At 32.4% G+C, this 25015-nt stretch overlaps 1 protein-coding gene across 1 annotated transcript in view; it reads left to right on the forward strand.

Moving 5' to 3' along the window:
- Window positions 1-25015, forward strand: part of LOC145293998 (pre-mRNA-processing factor 6-like) — a 71038-nt gene that overhangs the window by 18576 nt on the left and 27447 nt on the right. Inside the window, exons 8-16 of the mRNA XM_080140910.1 lie at window positions 658-752; window positions 6470-6534; window positions 7883-8010; window positions 9669-9795; window positions 14771-14889; window positions 16850-17012; window positions 19273-19381; window positions 22252-22321; window positions 22436-22557. Coding sequence (XP_079997036.1) covers window positions 658-752; window positions 6470-6534; window positions 7883-8010; window positions 9669-9795; window positions 14771-14889; window positions 16850-17012; window positions 19273-19381; window positions 22252-22321; window positions 22436-22557 — 998 coding nt within the window. The remainder of the gene's footprint in view (window positions 1-657; window positions 753-6469; window positions 6535-7882; window positions 8011-9668; window positions 9796-14770; window positions 14890-16849; window positions 17013-19272; window positions 19382-22251; window positions 22322-22435; window positions 22558-25015) is intronic.

Below are 25015 nucleotides of genomic sequence, written 5' to 3' on the forward strand. Positions count from 1 at the left end.
TTTGGACTATTCAAAGTAAATGCAGGTTTGAGTTATTCATTTAGGTAATCTAGCCCTATTCCATGTCTGATCTTGTCTCACCATTTACCTAACAATTCACCTTTATATCTAAACTAGCCTGGGTGCCCGGCATTGCCCGGGTGTTTGGAGGTGTGTGTTGAGCAAAAAAAAAACAAAACAAAAGGGGTAGTAGCAGGTAGGCTCAAACCCGTACCGCAAAGAAGAAAAAGAACATGAAAAAAAGTGACATCTTTGCTGTTGTACCCATCGCCAAACCGGAAGTGTCGTAGGTTTAAATTAAGGCTAGTCAATCGAAAAGTGGGGATGACTTTCAAAAATATTGGTAAAAAAAGCAACCCCTCCCTTCAGAAAAGTTCTCAGTTGAGGGTGAAGGAATTAATGTTTTTAGCCAATTTTTCGAGATTTGTCCCCCGAAGGGTCGAGCTTCAAAATGATACCGATCTTGTGAAAATCTGTCACCTCTGTCAAAAGTTTTAGGCAGACATACAAACATACATACATGCATACATACATACATTTAAACAGACAGGTGAGATTTATATTATAGACTAGAATTGTGAGTTGAACAAATGCTGGGAATGCTTATATAAGTTATTGTTTTTATTTCTTTTTTCTTTTTTTTTCTTTTGATTGCAGGTTTCTGATTCTGTGAGTGGCCAAACTGTGGTTGACCCCAAAGGTTATCTCACTGATTTACAGTCCATGTTACCATCTCATGGCGGTGATATAAAGTAAGTGATGCGTCATTGTCCGACACCAAATTTTTCTTTTGAGCTTAAGAACACCCGCCCCACTCCGGTTTTAATGCAAAGGGATGCTAAAGCATTTTCTCAAGAAATTTTAGAAATTAGAATAATAGCAAAAAAATATTCCGTTTTTGAGATGAGGATTGGGTGTTCATATTATTGGATACTTTAATTTTCTTTTTGTTTTTTTATTTATAAGCAATTTATTGAAGCAAAAAGTAAAATTATCGCCTTGCTGAGTAGACTTATAGGTATAATTAAACAGGTGATTTGTTTTTAATGTTTGCTTAAATGAAAAATTCTGACTAAATACACACATATATATAATTTTTTTTTTTTATATATATATAATTTCATTCAGAAAAATATTTTTCAAAGCAAAAATTTATTTGAACAAAGAATACAACTCTAGGTAATTTCCTAATTAGGAAATTGTATTCTTTGTTCAAATAATAATTTTTTTGTTTTGAAAAATAATATTTTTCTGAATGAAATTTAAATATAAAAGACAATAAATTTTATTTTGCTCTATCTAGTATATTGAGCTATTCCTTTTTTGACTGGGATTGTCTTATATAAAAAATATTACCTCCCAAAAATATTGTGTAAGACTTGATACCACAGGATTCAATAATCTGGGATCCTATTCACCTCAGTATTCTGAGATATATGTATGTAAGGTTTATGGGAGAGAACCCCATTCGATTTTTAAGAACAATGAAAAAAAATAACAACATAATATTTATTTTTATGTTACAGAAAATCATAACCCCATCGCTTTCAAATTCAAATAAAGGGGACATATAGTTAGTCACTTATGTTAGACTCTCCTCAACCTCTGTTTATATGTTTCTCTGGATACAAAGGCTGAAGAGAGTCTAATATGGGCGACTAACTATATGTCCTCTTTATTTGGATTTGAAACTAATGGTACCGATGTTCTGATTATTATGCTCTTATTGTTTTTGATTTTTTTCTAATAATCGAATGGAATTCTCTCCCACTAACCTTATATATATATATATATATATATATATATATATATATATATATATAAGACTTGCCTAAATTTGGCATTTAATAGTTAATTCCTTTCCTTCCTATGGCAATTGTTTGATTGCCCTGAGGTAGAGGTTTGACAAATGGAGCAAAAGGCGGCTTCGTGGCTGGGTTCAGATCTCATGACCGGCAGGAATTCTTACTCTACACTGATGATTGCATAAGTATGAAACACTAGTGTTTGTAGATGCAAATGAATAATTATTATTTATTTATATCTTAATTATATATAATTAAAGTTTTTTTTTATTGTGTGTGTATATATATATATATATATATATATATATATCTATAAAAACAGAGATGTGTGTGCCACAGACGATTTCTGATTGGTTAATCCAATAATCACATCTCCTAAAAAAGTATAGTTCTTACGCTGTTAACTTTACCATAAAATATTTTGGTCTTATTTATTGTCCATCTTGGAAGGGTTTAATTTTTTTCTCAGGTGCCATTTACAAATTACAAAAATACGAAACTTCACAATCCAACCTCCGACTCAACGTCTGCCATTCACACAACAAGAAAGCAAACGCGGAACAGATTATTAGTACTACTACTACTACAAACACTACAGCACGAAAACACGCGCACACACGCACACGCACTCACGTCCACTACCGTCCTTGGCTACGTCACGTTGTTATGGCAACACGATAAATACACAGTAAATTTGATTTTCTTCATTTCTACGCAAATATTACGCAAATATAAATCATATAGAATATCTGTATGAATATAATTACACGTAATAGTTAAATAAAGATGATCATCGTATAAGAGAACCGAAAAAGAAACTAATAGGGAATTTGTATAAAGTTGTATTTTCTTTTTAAATAAATAGAAAAAAGGGGTGCTGATAAGACTATCGATACTTATACAGTTTAGTGACGACATTAAAAAATGGAAATATTGAAAAAAAATTTTATTGTACGTAATTGTTATAGACTGAAGTTCTCCGAAAAAAAATTTCACTTCATTTGATCAAGTAGTTGTTTCTTACAGCGAAAAACAATTATTTATCACGACGACGTCAACGTGGCCATTTTGGAAATATACCTAGCAGAATACCTCCATTTTAGGCCAAATTTCGCAATCTAGCCTTTTTTTTTCTTGCCATATTGAGATGCGCACAACACATCTGCAATTCTTTTACGTTTTCTTTCTTTTTTTTTTAAATCTGCAATTCTTTTGCGTTTTTTTTTTTTTTTTAAATAAGAATACTATTGAATATGCAAAGAAATTGAAGAATGCAAAGAATTGAAGAATTTTTATACGAGATTATTTTCGAAACATGCTCAGTTGGACACGCATGGATAACTTCGAAACTTCGTTTATTTACTTCTGTTACAAATTAGAAAAAAAAAAAACACCCCAAAAATGGCATCTGTCTTCGCAAAAAAAAAAAAAAAAATCTCATTCTGGTGGGGGGAAAAAGGGCTAGATTGGCCTAAAATTGAGGTATTCTGCTATGTACGGCAGTTACCTGCCCTTGGGGAATTCCTGGGCCTGCAATAACATTTCCAAAATGGCCACGTTGACGTAGCCGTGATAAATCATTGTTTTTCGCTGTAAAAAAAAAAAACTACTTGATCAAATGAAGTGAAATTTTTTTCGGAGAACTTCAGTCTATAACAGTTACGTACAATAAAATTTTTTTTTTCAATATTTCCATTTTTTAATGTCGTCACTAAACTGTATAAGTACCAGACTATCAATACACACAAAAAAATATTGATTTATTTTTGGGTAAAGTTCCCCCGGGTTTTCCTTTCACTTCAGTAAATAATGGTCTTTTGTTATATATATGGCGTACTATTATCCTTACATATATGATGTTTATGTTTATAAATATGTATAAGTGATAGTGTCTGTGCGTCTGTGTGCATTTCCCTGCGCTAAAACTGTCAATTTTAAGCCTACAAATTCGAAATTTGATATACAGGGTACTGAGATTTGGGAAAATCGATGTGATAGGTTTTGGACAGAAATTTGGCGATTAAGTGGTCAATATTATATAATTATACCTTTGAGAACTCTACCAAACTCCTCCTACAATTTAAGATCTGAACACGTGATATTTTATATATAGATTCCTTGGACATGGATCTAACTTATTAACTTTACTTGATCCCTAAACAATAAATGTTAAGAGGTCATAATAGGGGTCAAAGTTTAAAAAAATTGACCGTTTTTTTTCCTCAGCATACACTTCAAAACACCTGGGCAACGCCGGGCACCGATTGCTAGTATATATATATATATATATTAGTGATGGGATGATTCCAATATATTTCTCGATTCCAATGCAATTACTGATTCCAGTTTTTTATAAATCTCTAAATATTTAACTATGAAGCAGTTATTTGTTCCAATTATCATAACAACACGTTAAATGTGTAAGTATTTTCTCAAGTGTAAAAAAAAAAATTGTAAGCGATGATGTATAGATTTTAGTTTTATTAGTTAAAAATCAATAAATATTTTTATTTTATCATTACTACCAGCAGTGGAAGATTTTACTTTTAACAAAATCCAACAAAAAAAAAAAAAAGACAATTAAAAGAATCGTTTTTGGCATCGGAAAATAGGTACTAATTTTTCTGCTAACTCTAAAAGTTCCAATTTTTCTGATTCCGATTAATCGTCTCAACACGAATATATATTTTTATTATATAATAAAAATAAAACTCATTGCGTGCTATCAATTTAGAATGCATAATGGATTGATTTCTAGGAGTCTGTGAAATGGTTTGACAGTTTTGTCGATAGCATAAAGAATTAACTTCTCAGAATAAATAAAAAAAGAGTTTCTTGTTTTTTTTTTCGTTTTTTTTAAAAAAAGCTACTTACTATATATACTAAGATTTAAGTACGTTAACACTACACTAAATGAGTTGCACATGTCAAAACTTGTTACGGATTTGATGAAAAGTAGAAACCTCGGATTAACTGACTAGTAGAGAAGTATGCTCGTAGAATTTTTTTCCAAATAAGAGACTAACCTGTCATTATCTGATTTATGACTCCATGTATAAGAAAAATAGACCAATAATAACATGTATGGTGTCCCAAAATTGTTATCCAATTAGAACAGAATGAAATTTTATATAGGAGCATATTTTATTTTAGTCAAAATGCTTTGAGCTAAATGTTTTAGTGGTGCATTTGAATGGCAGAAATTGCAGGTGATAGATGCTTGGAAGGAAGGAGAAGCACAAAGAATTGAAAATATCTGGAGTCCAGCCACCCAAGAGATATTTTCTTTGTTTAAAATAAGTACTCCATTAAACTGGGAAATCATGCTGAGACCAACCTATTTGAGAAAAAGTAATGCTCTTAGATGAACTCCAATGTAAACTCCTTTGAATGGACATTGTCTAGCTGTTATCTTCAGTGCGTATTTTGAGTAGTCAACATCTGGGTGGTTGAATGGTGACCACTAGCAAAGACCAGAATCTAAGATTTCCAGTGAGGTATGAAAAGATTGCAGGAGATGAGAAAGGGAGATAGTTGAAACCTGACGGCTGGGCAGGATACAGTCAGTTGGACACTCGAGGAGGCAGTTGGTTTATCTGAGGGTTCATGATCAGTTAGGTTGATGCGTCTCTCAAGTAAGTTGAGTTATTGGGGTTCTGAGCTATTTATATTTTGGTTTGGTCAGGTGAAAATTTCATTTTGCAATGTACTGTTCAGCCTGGGAAAAACTTGTGATCTAAAAAAAATAAACATCTTATTTGTTTTTAAACTACAGTTGTAACTTTTGTTTGGAGAGAGAATTCTTTTGTTGCAGTGCTGATTGAGTCGAACAACTTTAGACCGGCACAACAAGTGGGCCGATCGCAGTATGTGCAGTGAATGCACATGTGCATGTTCATAAAAATGGCAGTGCTTGTTAAGATAGTCAACAGATCGTTTTTTTTTTAAATATGTTATTTTGAGCAAAAACGTACTGACGTACTTAATCATCATGTCGAAAATAGTAATATATTCAAAAATTACAAAATTCATCAAGTAGAAAGTTATTTCTGGTTAAAAGTAATTTTTACAGAAAATTGGGTAAAATTGCATTTTCCTTAGATGTAATAAAGTAGTTGGTGAAGAGTTCAAACACAGGGGACATAACTTGGAATGCATATTTCAGATTACACTGTAATGGCTTCCAACATTTTAGCTTAAAGCGATAGACTTTTTTTTTTTACTAAAAACATATCAGTTGTTCTATTCGATGAATTTTCATAATTTTTTTTATGTATTACTATTTTCGACATGATAATTATGTACGTTTTTGCTTGAAACAACATTTTAAAAAGTTGATCTGTTGACTCTATCTTAACAAGCACCAAGATGGATGCCATTATTGTAACATTAAATGCACATAGTCAAAGACAATGGATGCTGCGGATATGTTCAACATCACTGATATGTACGTTACATGTAATCATTACTCATATGAACTTTTTAAACTAATTCTACATTTTTTTCAGAATTCTTTTCCAGAATTTTTTGAAAGCACATTTGCTTTGTTTTTTTTTTTTCTATTTGAAGATTCAGTCACTATTTGAATGTCCTCCATGTCAGATGTCATGAAATGCCCTTTTTTTTAATAAACAACAAAACTATATTTTCTTTAATTTCTTCAGTGATGTGAAAAAGGCTCGCTTATTGCTCAAGTCTGTCAGAGAAACGAATCCAAAACATCCACCTGGTAAGATAATTCTTCAAATTTCTTTTTTAGATAAACGTTTTAAAGTAAAAGTATTTTTGTCCGACACCTGACAATAACGTGTAAAACAGACGTTCAACTGAATATGATGGTGAAATACTTCAATAGTAATAAACTCTTTTTAAAATTTTTTTTGGTTAACTTCAATTAATGAATTTTATTTCTGAAATTTATTAATTTATTAAAATATCAAATTTTTAACAACTTATTTTAACCTTTCTCACTTATCATTTTATTATTATTCTCAAGTATAACTTCCAAAGACTCTGTAGTTCTCCATATTATGCAATTCCTCTCAATCAGTATAATTTCCTAAGATTGTGTAACTTCCAAAAATTACAGAAACTTTGAAGATTAAGTTAACTAAACACGAAAATGTGAAAATATTCACCATTTCTTGAACTGCCTTTATCTAATAAAACGACAAACAATATGGCTAAAATCTGCAGTGTTATCATGAGTAAAATTGGCAAAGAAAAAAAAAAAAATACTTTGGTTATAGTCAGGTAACATACTTCCTAACTACTGGTGTGGCTGCTACCGGAACTGGTGACAAGGCAAATCATTTCCTTCACTCATTGCTCTTCATTATTTCTATTGTGAAGCGATTTATTGAAATATAAGAAAAAAATATTGAAAAGTATACAATAAAAAATTAGCAAAATTATACAGATAAAATAATAAAATTAGTCTTTATTTGCACTTTTAATTACAAAATAAAAAAATAAAGTTTTTATTTTATTTGAAATTTTATAAGAAATATGTTTATGAAATTATAAAAATAAAATTGTTATTGAAATCAAAATAACAAAATTTCAAACATCATAAAAAAACGTATCCAATACATAATATTTTCAAGAGTTTTAAAAGATTTTTAAAGTGTTTTCAATAATTCTTAAAAAAAAAAAAAAAAAAAAAAATGGAACTAATTCCAATAATTCTTTAATTAAAATAAGACCGGAAAAAATTTTCAATAATTATTAAATAAAAAAATAAAAATAAAAAATAAATTAAAAAAAAATTGAGGGGGGGGGGAGTAAATGCACAGGGGAAATATAGGTGTGAGAAAAAAAAATGAAGGAACTGATTTGCTTTGTTACCGCTTCCGATAGCCCTATACCGGAAGTTAGGACTCTAACCACTACTTTTTTTTATTAAAATACAGATTCTAAGAATGTATGACCAAAAACTGGCTTATTTACAAAATATTAATACAATATAATTATAAAGAGGCACTGAACCCACTTCTAAAAAATAAGTTTTGTTAGGATGATTTGAAAATAATTCTGTTTTTGTTTCTTCTCCATTTAAATCTTATCTTTTCTTTCAGCTTGGATCGCCTCTGCTCGATTGGAAGAAGTGACAGGTAAACTGCAAGCCGCTCGAAATCTCATAATGAAAGGATGTGAAGAATGTCCCAAAAGTGAAGATATCTGGCTGGAGGCAGCCAGACTCATGGTGAGTTAACCAGCAATTTCACTCCTGTGTTGAATTTTTATAAAGTTATTTCTATGCACACAGAATTGAATTGTTGGAGTATTTCTATGCATAGGATTCACTCCTAAACTAATTGATCAACCATTATGAATTTTAGAATACAGCTGCACAGTATAAAAGTGAGTAATGTGGACTGTGCTTAGTTTTTTTTGAAAAGAAGTGAGTTTCTTCAGAAATATCAATATATTTTCTACCATTTCAGACTATTAATAGTAAGTGAAAAATTAGTGCAAATTCATAACCCCTCCCCCATATGAGAAAAAAAAAATATCAAAATAAAAAAGAAAATCAAATTTTATGACTAGATTATAATCAATGATCAATCTCTCTACGCCATTTTGCAAGACAAGGGAGATAATTTCAAATAATTCAAACTTTCACAAGGCATTCTTAACATGGAGTGAGGGAGGCATTGGAGAAACTTAAATCCGCTTTAAAATTAATTGGTCTCCTGACAAAGGAGGGATTGTACCTAGTAATTTACTCACGTTTGTCTGTACTTTTCTCAATAACCATACCTTGGATATTTTTGAAATTTTGCACAAACATTAGTCATGGTGAAAGTAAAGTTTTGCCAGAACAGATTTTCTGATATAACTCTGATTACCCCCCTGGGAGGCATTATAGAGGTAAAATTATCCCCAAATTGTTTGTCTGTTCACACATTTTTCAGTCCAAAAATTCCACCTGCGCGTAGCAAGTTTTCATCTATATCTTGGTCACTCTTAAAATTCTTTTTCCAGACTTATTCATTCATGGAGAGGTATCCTGAATGTTCAGCTTGTTTTCTATAAAAATAAAACTACTGGATCAATTTACATGATTTTCTATCTACAATATTTTCGTTCTGTCACTGATAACGTACATCAAAAATTTTTGTTTTTTCATGTAGCAACAAAAGATTTACAAAAAAAGAATCAAGAGATAAGAAAGAAAAATATTAAATATACCGTCTCCATTGTTTTTTGTTCTATTCATTTTTTACCTCCTTTTTTTGTATTGCAAACAGCTTTATTAAATGCCATTTTTATATATATTTAGTTTTATGCAAAATAAACAATGAGGGGGTGAAACTCCTTCATGAAAATTCAGATACCTCAAATTTTTGTACAATTTTAACATTAGCTATTAGACAATAATTAATAAATATTCCTCAGTTTTGTTTTGTTTTTTTATTTGAGTATTTTAAAGGATTTATAGGCGTCATGAAATGGACATAACCTTACATTTAAAATTCAAATATTTTTGATTTGCATTGAATTTTATCCAATTAAGCAAAATACCTTGAATTTTAATTTCTTAAGACTCCCACCTTTAAGCTTAGGCCTTAACTTTTAGCCATTTTTTAGAATCAAAATTATTCAATGAATTTTGATCAAAATTGAAATAAGGGTTTTAGGCATAAGTTGTTATCATTAAATCTTAATTTTTATAGAAGAGTATAAAAATGATGCAAAACGGTCATGTTCAAGAAATTTTACCCATCTTGGGACAGGTATTTTTCTAGTTATTGATATATATATAATTGTTAACAGGTCAACTACAATCATTTGTTGCTATGACTTGGTTTTGCTAATATTTACTTTCCCAGTTCTAAGTATTTATTTTTGTTGTTTTAGCCCGGTGACCAAGCAAGGGCTGTCGTTGCACAAGCTGTCCGCCAACTGCCCCTTTCTGTACGGCTTTTCATCAAAGCTGCTGATTTGGAGACAGAACTAAAAGCCAAGAAGAGAGTTTTCAGAAAAGGTAAACAATCTGCATCATTTCCAGTTTTAAATTCTACAAAATTACTAAAACTAAAAAGTTTTTTTATGAATGCTCCATTAGTTTCTCTTTTTTCTTTTCATTTTAACTTACTCTTTTTTGGACTCTGTAGTCGAATAATTTTACTTTCTCTTGAAAAACAAATTTTTAACAAATATCCCAAAAGGGTAAGTGAAGTTATTTATCTCCCTTCTATGATGAGATGTGATACAAGGATAGGAAAATGGGATTTAAGTCAGTGCCCTAGAGGAAAAGCATTCTGCTCTGTAAAAAATGCCTGAGAAGTTTTATTGGTTTTCCTCAGTAGGGGCAATTCAGATGATTAGCAATAAACTAAATCCTTCTCAAAGGGTGAAGGTAAAGCCTGGGAAAATGGACCTCCTAGAACTGCACAGGACCAGAGACATACCTCAGTTAACAGGGAAAAAGCCATCTCAACAATGGCATTGACTCTGTTAGCTGTGGTGCCGAGGGAAAAGATAGGTGAAGCCCTCTTTAGGTTTGTTGGGCAATCACCTAGAGACGGTGTCAATAAAAACACTGACCTCTATCAGTCACTGAGTTGACCTCTGAAAGGGCATATCTTATAAAAATCTTACCTCAGTTAGGGAAATCACTTCTAAAGAAAATTAGTTACATTTCTTGTGGAAAGTTTTGTGAGATTGTTGAGTTTCCGGAGAAAAGATGTGTATTGATCTGTAATTATTTTTATTTTTCATCGTCTTGTTTCATGTTTGAGTTTAAAGGTTTCATGAATGATATCCAACTTTTCTACTCCGTTATCATTTAACTTGTGTCGCTTAAGATCCGATTATCATCGACTTATCCCTTCTATATCTTAAACTGTCTTATGGCTGACAGTGGACGATGTGAGCACACTAATTGAGAAGTTATTGTGCAAGATACTTTCCCTTCATCTTCTCCTCTCTCTCTTTCCACTATATTCACCAGAATCCGAATTGGTCATTCAAGACTAACACATGAATACCTTCTGAAAGCAGAAGGTATCCCTCAATGCAGAATCTGCCAACAACCACTAACCATTAAACACATATTAATGAAATGTGAAAAATATGAAAATATTCGTACGAAATATTTCAAAGAACAAAACCTTAAAACAATATTTGAAAAAGAAACACCTTACAAAATATTAGATTTCCTGAGAAAAATTAAACTTTTGGAACTTATTTGAAAATAAAGCAAACCACTGGCCAAAGTCTCAAATGAAGAATATTCTCTTCACCTTTTATGGCATATTTATAGGGTTGATGTGCCGTTAAACAAAAACTTACCTACCTACCTCTCTCTCTTTCACTCTTTCTTTCTCTCCCCCTTCTCTCTCACTGTTGCAACTATTCTAGCATAATAGAATTTTTTAAGAAATAAAGAAAGCAAGAAATGAAAACAAAGCTGATGATCTTCTCTGATAGACAAGATTGCTGTTGTCATTCTACGGACTTCGATAAGAAAGTCTGTTGCACAACATTCTGTCCAAGAAATTCGATGGAGGGATGGTTCATTAGCATGTAAAACAGATATTAAATTGATTTTTCAAACTTTTGCTTGTTTCAACTATTTAAACTATTTAAATGAATATTGTTTTTTAATCCTTATTAAATTCTGATTTAGACATCCTTGATGAAGATTTTGTGTGTGTTTTTATGGATAAAACTTTTGTTTTAAAGAAACATAAATGATTATTAAACTATGCTGATTCATCTTATCATAATGGTGATTGTGTGTATGTTTATTCGTTTTTGTTTTTTGTTTTTTTTTTTACTTTTATTCATTACAAAGAAAGGATATTGCTACTAATGAGCTACTATGAATTAGGGTCTAGATGTAATGGGGACATCCTAAGTAGAGACTTGTACTGCAAGATGTTTGTTCATAATACATTTAAATGATGGGTACTCCTGCAGTATTTTACCCACCGATTTCACGATCTTAGCCGAGCGTTGATCGACATCCGTCGAAAACGCCGGAACATGGCGAGCGGTACGATACTCTATCAGCCAATCAGGGCGCTTCAAACGAAGGCGCAGCAGACGAATAATTTTCATTGAAATTACACACATAGCGTTTCATTTCAGTTATTTTATTGTTCAAAGTAAAAATACACAGCCTTTAATTTCAGCTATTTAATTTAGCGATAAAAAAAAAAAAAAAAAAACGGGAGCTGCTGGAAACATATTTATGCGAATTTATGTGGAGACAAAAATTTGGACACAACCCTTTTGTCTCCATAATAAATCAAATCGTGGAAGGCTACCCGGTTTGGGAAGGAGCTTCTTTCCACATCCTCTGAAAACCCTTTGCTCCCTACTTTGCCTCTACAGTCAGTAGAAAATCTTCCAGTCGGAACTAAAGATAAACAGTAATTGTTGTCCTCCCCCCCCCTACAAACATTACTGAAAAAAAAAAAAAAACATTGTTGTTATTGTTTAATAACGTTTTGTTAAAAACAAAAACAAAAAAAAAACATTGAAGTGTTTATTACTGTTGCTTACCCCCCCCCCAAAAAAAAAAGCTATCGGAAAACAAAATGAACCAAAAAAAAAAAAAAATATTCAACAAAATAAATTTATTTTACTTTAAAAAAACTTACGGTAAGTGTTTGTGATTTATTTTATCCAAATATTTTGTATTAATTTTATCCATTTTGTTGTGTGTGTGTGTAATATCTTTTCCTTGTAATATTGTTGCTATTCACATACTTTTAGCGTTCTTGCACCGTAGCTCCGAATTCTCGGCTTTTGTCGGCGTTAACGCCGAAAGCGTTTGTCAACGCTCGGCTAAGATCGTGAAATCGGTGGGTAAAATACTGCAGGAGTACCAAATGATGTAAGGAGCTAAATAAAAAAAAAATACCATTTCAAGGTCAAAAACTTGCCAATAATAAATGTTATAGGGATAGATTATGGCCCAGAAAACAGCAGTTCTTCCATTTTTGTATAAAATTGTCTCTAGATATTATCACCTGTGGTCAGAAGCTAAGAAAAACAAGTCTTACCGTGGGTGTGCAGCGAGAGAGTTCAGGCAGAGAAAAGGAAAAACAAAGATGGCAGCCAGCATTTTATTATATGCGTTCTCGCAAAATCTTGTTTGCACGTGAAGCTGGAAACTACAAAACAAGCTTCCATTTTTCGGTGCTGGGGTGATTCCAGATCTGACAGGAGAGTAGGTGCAACGGGAGTGGAGATTCTACTTTTCTCGAATTTATTCCCTTTTGTGTGTTTCAGGTGAACCCCCTTCGGGAGACGCATCACCAACCAAAACTCCCAAGAAATTCATATTTGTAGACTCATTACTACTACTCAGTACTAAAATCAATAAGAAAATCAAAAAATTAAGCAACTCTTTACTGATCAAATTGTTACAAAGGATCCATTCTATCATACACACAAAACTTTTTCTTCTGTTGGATTCCTAATCACTACGATTTCTGTGGAAATGAAAAAGCTGACATGGTGGTCAAAAATTATCTAAAACTCCAAATAAGCGACATAAAGGTCCAATATATGGATTACAAACCTTCAATAAACAATTTTATCACAAAAAAATGGGAAGAAAACTGGAACAATTGCCAAAACAACAAACTCTTCCAAATTATGCCTATACTTTAAAAAAAACTACTAGAAGATCCTAGAAAATCAAGTCTTTACCTCTTATCACATATCCGGATAGGACAAACATAACTCCCTCCCACATACTAAAAAGTGAAGAACCTCACAAATGTATACCATGTCACAGTGAAACACTTTTTACTTTACTGCTATGACCTCACACAAATTCATCAACACTATTACAAAGCCACAAACTGAAAAGAAGTCTTCGAAAAAGAAAACCCTAAAAACCATTTTAAATTTCCTAAAAAGAGCAAATCTTTACCATAAAATATAAATACCATCAAATAACAAACTATTTCAAAACATTACTCGAATATACCCAGCGACGGTCAACTCCAAAAGCATCTAAAAATTTAAATTTTTATATACAGTATTAAATGACCTAAAGAAGGCCGATATGCTGGTTACAATCTTCTCCTTTTGTCAAAAACATTGCTCTGGAATGTAAGGACTAAAGGACAAAATAAGGGAAGCGAGAGTTACACGGTTGCCAAAAATAAACTACAGAAAAAGTCAATCTGCACTGTCAGCCAAGCTCCAACACCTGTCCCATCTCCACCGTTTTTCATCGCTGTACCTGTTTTACAAGTACCTTAATGGAATACGCTCTGACAAAATTGCAGCATTTGTGTTTCCTCAATGTAAATATTCCCAACTAACCCGACAAGCAGCAAAATTCCACCCCATTCACTGTAGCGATCCTGAATAGCCAGAAAGCCTGTTACTCTAATAGTTTCTTCTCTCAAACTGCTAGACTTAGGAATTCACTCTCTCTTTCCTGCTTCCCTGACTGTACTAACATGTTGAAATTTAAATGTAATGTGAACAGACATTTTGTTTCTCAACTCTCTTAGTTCCCCTATAGACATGGTTCTTAATGGTCATACCTTACGTCCAAGTGATAATGTACCTTATTCCTATTTACAATGCCTCCCCACAGGACAGAGTTAGACACCAGGGTCGTTTTTTTAATGTGGATAAAAGGAACAAAAATAAAAATTGTCTCAGTCGTGAAGGATTTCTCATCCACTGACAGAGAACAAGAAATTGAAGTGCAGCATCTGAAGAACAGATACTACACTTTGATCTTGTTCCGAAGGCAAGCTCCAATTTTGATTTATATAAAATGTTCTTCCTTAACTGAAAAGTGTCCTTTAAATTTTGTTGAATTGTTCAGGGAAGTTAAAAATCATGTTAACCTTTTGAAAAAATTTTCTTTTTTTTTTTTTTTTAATATTTGGAAAATCCATTATTTCTTTTACAACATTTGAAAATGAAAACTAAAAACAACAAAATGAATGACTGTGGTCTTCTTTCCCACCTTTTAGCTTTGGAACAAATCCCCAACTCTGTACGTCTATGGAAAGCTGCTGTTGAATTAGAAGATGTTGAAGATGCACGAATTTTGTTGAGTCGAGCAGTTGAGTGCTGCCCTACAAGTGTTGAGGTATGTAACCCTTAAATGCAACTGTGATTCAGTTAGCAACACGTGAACTTGGTGTAAATTATTCTTTATATGGTGCATATTTTTAATTGCGAAATGTGGCTAATAAGAATAGTTGCCGTCATGTATATTGAGTACCAATGTGAGTTTTTCATTGACGACCGGCTTGTTATCAGTCCTTCTCCTATGCCATGTAATGTGGTTCAGATGTGTTGCAGGAGACATCATCCATAAGCTCTTCCTCCCTTCCACTCTTCTTTACTTGTTTAGCACAAACGTGCTAATGGACAGTTGAAGACTCGGTTGTTGACAATCAAAGGCGACTTAGCAGTGACCTGAAAACTGAAAATATTGATTTTTCTGTGTAGGCGTATACTTTAAGTAATTCATGATTATTGTAAAGTATACTTTAAGTAATTCATGATTATTGTAAAGTATACTTTAAGTAATTCATGATTGTTTTAAAGTTGTTAGATGACTTTTATTCTATCAAGAATGAGTTTCTGCTCCTTCCTCTTCACATACAGTGTCTTTCTCTTAATTTTGACTTCCTTAATTGAAACTGATTTAGAGTTGTTTAAGGAAAAAATCGTTTTTTTTTTATGCTGTTCTCTTTGTGGCATAATTATGTTTTACACACTGATTCCTTTCAGATCGTCGAAGTTAAGCAGCCATGAACCTGCCCAGTACCAGATGGGTGACCATTTGGGACTTCCAGGTGTTGTATATGCTGTCCGCTTATCTCAGTATTGTTTCTAGTTATCCTGGACTCAAGCAGTGTTGATTTAAGAGAGTTGTGGTTGGGTATTGCACAACGCTTGCCACACAATTACATGCACATCTTCCCTTACAGGGGGTATCCTTTGTCTCTCAAGACTGAACGGAGGCATCAATCAATTTGTAGCTTACGTCAGTCTTGATAAACTACGGATAACCACTGTAAGGGTGCCTGCACATGAAATTTTTGTGGCAAGAGATGCACAATCTTCAACCACACCTCTCCTGAGTCGGCATTCTTAAATACCAGTGGCAAGTGGAGGTTCAGGATCACTAGAAACAATGGCGAGATAAGCAGAGAGCACATACAGCGCCTAGAATTTCCAAATGGTCACCCATCTTGTACTAACCAGGCTCAATATTTAACTTCGCTGATCTGACGAGAACTGGTGTATCAACGTGATTCTGCCACATATATATATATATATATATCTATATATATATATATATATATATATATATGTTTTCAAGTAAGATCTTTGACTTGTTGTTTCATCAAATACTTCTGTATTTCTGCATGCAAAATCCGATCCCGCATTTTGCTAATTCCTACCCTCTGATGAGAAGGAGAGTATTTCTTCGAAACTCCGCGGATTAAGGACTATCCATTTATCTAGTGTTTCCTTTTCAGATTAAATATGTTTTTAACTCATTTCAAAGTGTTGTTTAACATATTTTATCCGAATGTAAGGAAGTAAAAAAAGTATCATTTAAAGGTAAAAAAACTAGCCAACAATAAGATTTCAAGCAGAAAACAGTAATTGTCCCCCCTTTGTCAGAAACCTGGCTCATGGAATGGGAGGATTAAAAGATAAAATAAGAGAAGCAATCAGGCTGTTGACAGTAAACCCATGGTCCACGTTTTACTTTTTAAAAGACTAACTCAAATAACACCTTGCACTTCCTGAAAGAAATTATCTTGGACTCAAAATTGTACATCATCCATCTCCGCGTGTATGAAAAAAATCAAAGAAAATAATTCACATGTAATGGATAATATCAGAAAGGTTATCACAATTGCTTCCACAGAAAAAAATGTAAATATAATCACTTGTAAATGAGTTGGTTGACTGATCATAAAAGCGAACCAGTTTATATGTTGGTCATCACCAGTTAAAAGTAAACAAATATGAATCCTTTTCTTGTTTTCGACCGTTCTTTCATTGCTTTGTCTGTTGTTTTTCAGCTGTGGCTTGCACTTGCTCGCCTCGAGACATATGAAAATGCCCGTAAAGTATTGAATAAGGCACGTGAGAATATCCCCACCGACCGACAGATCTGGGTGACGGCTGCAAAACTGGAAGAAGCTCAGGGCAATAACCACATGGTAGAGAAGATTGTGGAAAGAGGCAAGTCTTCCCTTTTTCTTTTCCCGCTCTCTCTCTCTTTTTCTTCTCCTCTCCTTTCTCTACCTCTTCTCTTCTGTCTACCGAAAACAGAGTCGCTTGTAGGCCATAGGTGACAACCCATAATGCCTTAATTTGAGACAAACAAAATAAAAAAACAAACACACAATCATTATTATGATAATATCTTAGTGTAGTTAACTAGTTATATATGTTCCTTTGGAATAATTTTTTTATTCACAAGAACACACACAAAATCTTCATTATATTAAGGATCTTGGTGATTAATCTATTCTTCCGTTTTGGTTTTTATATCAGCTAGAAAAGAGTTTGGGAAGACTAGATTCAAACAATCAACTAGTTACATCATGTCTAGTATGAATAAGTTCATCAAACCCTTTTTATTTTCTTCCCAGATGTTAGAAAGCATTTGCTGAAGGTCAATCATGTTGAGAACAAATAAGATTACCAATTCAAAGGAGTAATTTATTTGAAGAGTAATGTCAGAAAAATTTCTAAGAGTAATATTTTTTTTTCTTTGTTTTTTTTTTTGGGGGGGGGGTAATATTTTCTGAGAGTAACATCCCTACATTCTCTGTAAAATTTTGTTTTAAGAATAATGTTTTTCTTGGAATAATGTTCCCACTCTCACTGTAAAAATTCCTTTCGAGAACGGTGTATTTTGAGAATATAAAATAATTATAGAATTCTATTTGCCAACTTTATTCAGCATTAAATAACTTAAACCGTCCTTAGTCTCTTTCTTTCTTTCAATGTGGTTTTGCATCCATTTATACATAGGCAAAATGTTTGCTTTACTGCATACTAGTTCACTCTATACCACTTTCTACCAAAATGATATATGAAAAATTTCAGTAATTGCGAAAATGACTAACCTCAGAAATGCTTATATATCTGCTTATTTCATAAAGTTCATTTAATTAACAATAGAAAAAACAAACTGGTAACACGCAGCTGATTTTATCCTTAATAGTCATGTGAAAGCAGCGTGAATTCTTGCTCTTCATGTTTAAAGTTTAAATGATGCTGGGCTGCATAAAAGCAAGCCGTTTGATTTGAAGAAGGTGAGTTGTGCATACATACCATGTTGAAGTATGACAAATTATTTATTGGAGATAACACAAACAAGGGAAAGGGGGACAAAGAAGAAAACTGCAGTTCTTCATTGTTGAAGAAAATCACAAATAAATGTAATAAAAATATTTTGTGAAATTTCTCAGGAACCAATAACCAATGCAACTTAAAACTTGATAGATTATTGGATGATTCTAATCAGAATAAGTTTTGGAACAAAGAATTAAATTATTTTGTTTTTCCGTCTGGAAATAGGAATGAACTCTGTCTACATTAAAAAATAAAAATCTGTATGATGTACGTACCCGTGACCTCAAAAATATCATATTTCAAAAATCATGTAAATTGATCAAGTAGTTTTATTTTTAACTAAGAAAATCAAATTTTAGGAGTAAGCAAGGATGTTTCGTTGTGTGCACTCAGTCTATATAACTGCGTGGACAAAATGGTCGCCGGACAAGTTTACCGACGAGTGTATATTTTGAATGACAACTAAATGACTCGACTGTTTACAAAAGAATTCGAGTTTATTTTCAACAATCTTTCTTTACACTTTGACTCCATTAGCGAGGAGAGAGATGTTGGGTGGCGTGGCGGGGGTGTTGACAGATGACAGACTTGTTCTCTCCACATCGGCCGCTACTCTTTTAAAAACCAAAACATCTTTGTTTATATTGGTATCGGTCACGTTTCTCTAGCCCATCTGTGAATGTCATCTGCATTCCGATCTGGTCATAAAATATTTGTTGATATTATTATTTTCGATTGTAGGCCAATTTCCTTTTGTTTGTTTGGCCTTGAAACATCACCGCGTTCCAAATGTGTGTCACTAGCTCAGGTGACGCTCGTGCAACATTCCATGTTGTCATGGTTGAAACGTGACCCTCATATCACGTTCTTGGCTTGCCTCAAGGAGGGAAATCAACAATGATTCAAACTTATAAGAATTTTGTAATGTCTACTAATTCTCATTAATTACCTAAAAATAATTTTCCTTGATCAATTTTTGTAAATTTTTGGAATATGATACTTTTTTGCCATGAGTACGTACGTCTTATAGATTTTCTTTATTTCGTTTTTTTAATAAAGTGGAATTTTCTTTAACATAGGGGAATTTCTGGACCAGAACCAAAAAAACCTGCTTATGTTCCTTTGCTTTTTCTTGTAGCTTTGCATTCTCTGAAAGCCAACATGGTGGAAATCAACAGGGAACAATGGATCCATGATGCTGAAGATTGTGAAAAGGCCAACAGTATTCGGACATGTCAGGCAATCGTGTAAGTCTCTTAAGAAATATTGTCTTTGCATTTGTTCGACAAGAATTGAAAACAATTTTTTAATTTTTTATATACTTTAATCTGTAACATCCAGAAGATGATTTTGATGATATGTTCGTACAAATTTTTTGATTTATGAAAATCGGACTTTTATAGTTACGGATAACCTCTTCCTCCTCTCCAATTTTTCTATTTTTCATCCTTACTGGTGGTTGTTTCAAAAATAACACTGAAATTAAGTTAAATGGTCAGTCATCTTTCTTGCTTTCTTTTTCTTTTTTTTTTTTGTGCTTGTGTAGATTGGTAATATTATAAACCAACGCATTAAAATTACTGATTGCAGTTACCTCCCCCTAGATCTTGCAAACTCTTTGACATTAAAACATAAAACTATAAATCGCTAAACTTGATATTTTTTATTTTTACCAGTAATTTTTTTTTTCTTTCTTTTACTGGATCATTTTTCATCATTTTTGGAATTAATACTGATTTTGATGACACCTAAGTACATAATGTTTTTACTTGAAATGTGTCTGTTTAAAAGATCAATTATCTACACAGGAACCTTCCTTTTATTTTCTATTATATTGAACCAGTTACCAGAGAAGTTTAAAAGAAAGATATTACTTACTTTTGAAATCCTTAGACAATTCCTGGTAGCACTCTCAGTAAAAACAGAAAATAAAATCTTCTCTAACAAACTACCATGAATAATAACTCAATCTGACTAATTGATTAAAAAAATTTTTTTTATTTAGTCTGATTTATCGTTCTCTACATTTTATTAGAATCTCATTTACTTACTGAACGGTTTTATGTTACGAAGCAGCATATTTTTAAATACCCCAAGAGTGGTAATTTCTGTCGTAACGAATTATTTTTGTTTTACAAGTATTTTAATGGTATATGCTCTGATGAACTAATACTACTTGTTCCCCCCCCCCTCAACGTACATACTCCAGACAAATCTGACATACTACAAAATCGCATACCTTCACTTTATAGGTCTCTAAATACTGGAAAGTCTTCTATTCTAATAGTTTCTTTCCTTGGACTGCTAGATTTTGGAATTCTGTCACTCCCCCAACACCCACCCACCCTGTTTTCTGCTTTCCTGACTGTACTAACTCATAGAAGTTTAAATGTAATGTGAACAGACAGCTCATTGCTCAACTCCCCACAGTCCCCTGTTCAGCACAGTCCCAAATAGTGGAAGAGAAGTAGATCTCCATGAACATTTAGGAGAAGGGGAACAAACATGTCATTTGTTTCCTCTCACTTGGCAATGGGTTTGTGAATTGCAAATAAAAATTTAAGTAAAAATGAAAGCAATTTTTGGTGATTGTCCAGAATTCTTCTATATTAAAAAAAAAAAAAAACTGCAGAGAAATCTTTATGATGAATATACCCATATTCTAAAAATTATGTAAATTAATCAAGTAATTTTATTTTTAATAAAGAAGATAATTTTTAAACGATTTTAAGTGCATTACCAGGTTGATTTTGCAAGTTTTAATTATTGTTAAATTATCTCCCTTTGTTTCATTAAGACAGTGAGCGAGGCAGAACGGTCTTTCTTTACTTACCCAAAACTACTTCAATTTACATACTTTTTGGGAATATGATATTTTCTTTTTTTCGTCACAAGTATGTACATCTTACAGATGCTTTTATTTGTTTTTCTTTTTAGAGAGATAATTCTGGGCAAGAACCCAATTTTTATATAGATGAATCTTACAACAAGAGGAAGTGATTATATAATGTTCACTTGTGCCTACACTGCACCCCCTCACCAGTCATTAGCATCAGTAGTAAAATTAGATAAATAACAAATTAGTGACCATAATTATTAAATAGCATCCTAAATTTTGACCTTCATATTAGCTTCATTGAGCTTCAAAATTTCTGAAATTGTTGAAATTGGTCAATTTAAAACATTATTGGTGTATTTAAGTTAATCTTAGTTCTATTATTGAACATTGTGTTTTATTTAATGGCTATATATGCATCCCACTAAACCTGCATATAGTCTATGGTACCTCACTAACTTACCATTGTCAAATATATATGAGGATTTGTGGAGCCATGTTTTTTTCTCAGAAACCAAAATCATAAGCTTGTTGATGAGTGCAACTAGAAATATTGCTACCCATAGAAAAGCAAGATTTGTATCAAGGTTTACTCCTCTAGATCCACCGTTCTCTGCCTACGCCCATGAATATTAACAGGGTAACCTTAAGAAGAATATGGTTTCTCATCACACAATCACTACGGAGAGGCCATATTTTGTGCATTGCATAGTGCTGGGATGCATAGAGATGAGTTGAAACTGTTGGAGGCCAATTCAGAAAGGTTCTACACCTCTACAAAAAACCCATTATTTTTTTAATTGATCTGTTTAAAGTACTTTGTTTGGAGGAACTGTTCCCTCGTAAAAGTTGTGGTGAAATCAGATCAACATCGTTTTTATTGAATTGATAAGTATATTTTATTGAATTGATAAATATATTTTATTGAATTGGTAAATATATTTTATTGAATTGGTAAATATATTTTATTGAATTGGTAAATATATTTTATTGAATTGGTAAATATATTTTATTGAATTGGTAAATATATTTTATTGAATTGGTAAGTATATTTTATTGAATTGATAAGTATATTTTATTGAATTGATAAATATATTTTATTGAATTGATAAATATATTTTATTGAATTGATAAATATATTTTATTGAATTGGTAAATATATTTTATTGAATTGGTAAATATATTAATATTGTTGTCGGTTGTTAAATATTCTTGATTTTTCTCTGTAACACTTATAACAATCTACAAAAATTCTAAAATGAAAACTTTTTCTCTTTCTAGTCGTGCTGTTATTGGCGTTAATGTTGAAGAGGAAGATCGCAAACATACTTGGATGGAAGATGCTGAATCTGTGAGTTTCTGCGATTTTGGTTTCTATTGATTTCTTTTGTATATTTTCTATCAAAGCATAAGAAACATTCAGCATTAAATCTCTTGATAAATATAAATTCTCTTTCTGTTACAGTGTGCCCTCCACAATGCCTACGAGTGTGCTCGAGCTATTTATGCCCATGCTTTGTCGGTCTTCCCTAGCAAAAAAAGCATTTGGCTTCGAGCTGCTTACTTTGAGAAAAATCATGGATCGAGGTAAGCTTCTTTTTCTTTTTTTTTTAATGTGTCTCAAGCAAATCGGTTCCTTCACTCTTATTGTTCTTCAGTATTTCTATTGTGAAACAACTTATTGAAATAAAATATAAGAAAAGGACATTATTCAAAAGTATACAATAAAAATTAACAAAACTTTTCAGATAAAAATAACACATTAGTCTTTATTTGCACTTTTAATAATAAAAGTAAAAAAAAAATGAAGATTTTTATTTTATTAGAAATATATGCTTATGAAATTATAAAAAATTTTAATTTTTTTTTTAAATTTTAAAAATAAGCTTTTTTTATTTGAATTTATATAATAAATAGGTTTATGAAAATATAAAAATTAAATTATTGAAATCTAAATAACAAATAAAATTATTAGAATCAAAATAACTGGCATTACTTCATAATCTAAATAGTTCATTATTTAAAAAGATTTTCAAAAGTGTTTTCAATAATTCTTTAAAAAAAAAAAAAACTAATTTTAATAATTCTTAATTAAAATGAGACAAAAAAAACTTCAATGATTATTAAAATAAAAAAGAAAAATCAGAAAAACGTTAAAAAACAAAACAAAAAGAGTACATGCACAGGGGAGATATAGACGTTAGAACTGATTTGTCTCGTCACCTCTTCCGGTGGCGTTATGCCGGAAGTTAGGAAGTATGTTAGCTGACTGTAACCATTGTTTTAGATGAGGATTGATAATTTGGATTACTTGGACTACTGTTCTCATATTGGATGTTATTCTCATAACATTTCATCCGACATAATTTCAGACCTTCAAGTGCATCATGTCGAACTCAAGAATCTATAGAATTTCTAACCAAACGTTTTATTTAATTCAAAAATGTAGATTGCTTCCACTTCATCAGTTATGAGTAGATACAAGTTTCGAGTAATTCTTAATTGTATTAGTATAATACCGTACTGAGGATTGAACCTTTAACAGCATACTGTCACTCAGAACTGATTTTTAGTTAACACTTTTATGTGTTGTTTCATGGGTCCGTTTGGTCTGAAAAAGGTCCAAGTTTATATCAGCTGAAATGTGAGAAGAAAATTCAAGATGAGAAAAATAGTCCGAATAATTTAAATAATATGTTTGGTCCATTTATCATCACAAAAATAGTATTTTTTTTATCTTAGTTGCATACACACATTTTTGTAAAAAATAGAAAACGATAGTAACCAATATAAAAAAAAAAAGTGATTTTTGGAGCATGACATCTTTATTCCATGATATGTATATCTTAAAGATTTTTCTGCATTTTTGTCTTTTTAAATATGTATGATTCTAAATACAAGGGGTGTGCAATAAGTAATGCCCCTGACCCACTTCCCATAGCAGTAGAGCAACGAAACTTGGCACAATTATTAGTCTTTCTCTACATAGGAACCACCCAGAGTTATGCATTTCTCCCATCGTTTGATGCAGCTCTGGAGACCGTTTTTGTAGAACACCCCAGGTTGGTCCTCCAACCACGATGTGACTTCAGAAATCAAAGCTGCATCATCTGGGAAACGCTTTCCTTTCAAAAACAACTTCATGGCTGGGAAGAGGTGAAAGTCAGACCGTGCAAGGTCAGGAGAGTAGGGAGGATGGGGGAGGATTTCATAACCACACGCCCGTGCTTCTGATCTGGCAATATGCGAGTTGTGGACCGGAGCATTGTCCTGCAGGAGGAGGGTATCTTTGCTGATCTTGGCCCGCCTCTTGATTTTGATAGCTTCCCTTAATTTCCTCAAAAGTGAAGCATAATAGGCTCCCGTAATTGTGGTACCCTTTGCCAGGAAATCTGTCATCACTACTCTGTCCTGGTCCCAGAAGACTGTGAGCATGACCTTGCCAGCTTCTTTGGAGGTGGTGAGTTCAAATGCTTCCACTGCATTGACTGGGCTTTGGTCTCTGGATCATAGTGATGGACCCAGGTTTCATCCTGTGTAATCAGTCTTTTGAAAAACTTTGACTCATCTTCTTGGCACATCTCCAAATTCATCCTCGAACACTCGACACGTTCTCACTTCTAGAATGGTATGAGTAACCTGGAAATCCATCTGGCAGACACATTATGCATACGCAAATGGTCATGAATGATAGTTTCCACAGACCCTGTACTAATCTTGACATCTTGGGCTATTTGACAAATAGTAATGCACCGATCTTCCAAAATGGCAGCCTCAACTTGACAGACAGATGCCTCATCAATGGCAGAATGGGAGTGACCGGCCATGTTTGAATTTACGATGCCAGCATTTTACAAGGTCATATGATGGGACATTATCACCATAAGTTTCTTTCATTTCATTAAAAGTCTCCTGTGGTGTGCATCCTTTCAAATACAAAAACCAGATCACTGCTTGACATTCAACAGGCTCCATTTCACACCTGACTTAGGTCAAACACCTGTAAAACAGAAACCACAATTAGTTCAGAGCTGTAATTTGCCAC

This window comes from Euprymna scolopes, chromosome 15, assembly GCF_053919585.1.
Source record: "Euprymna scolopes isolate OS-2025 chromosome 15, ASM5391958v1, whole genome shotgun sequence".
NCBI lineage: Eukaryota > Metazoa > Mollusca > Cephalopoda > Sepiida > Sepiolidae > Euprymna > Euprymna scolopes.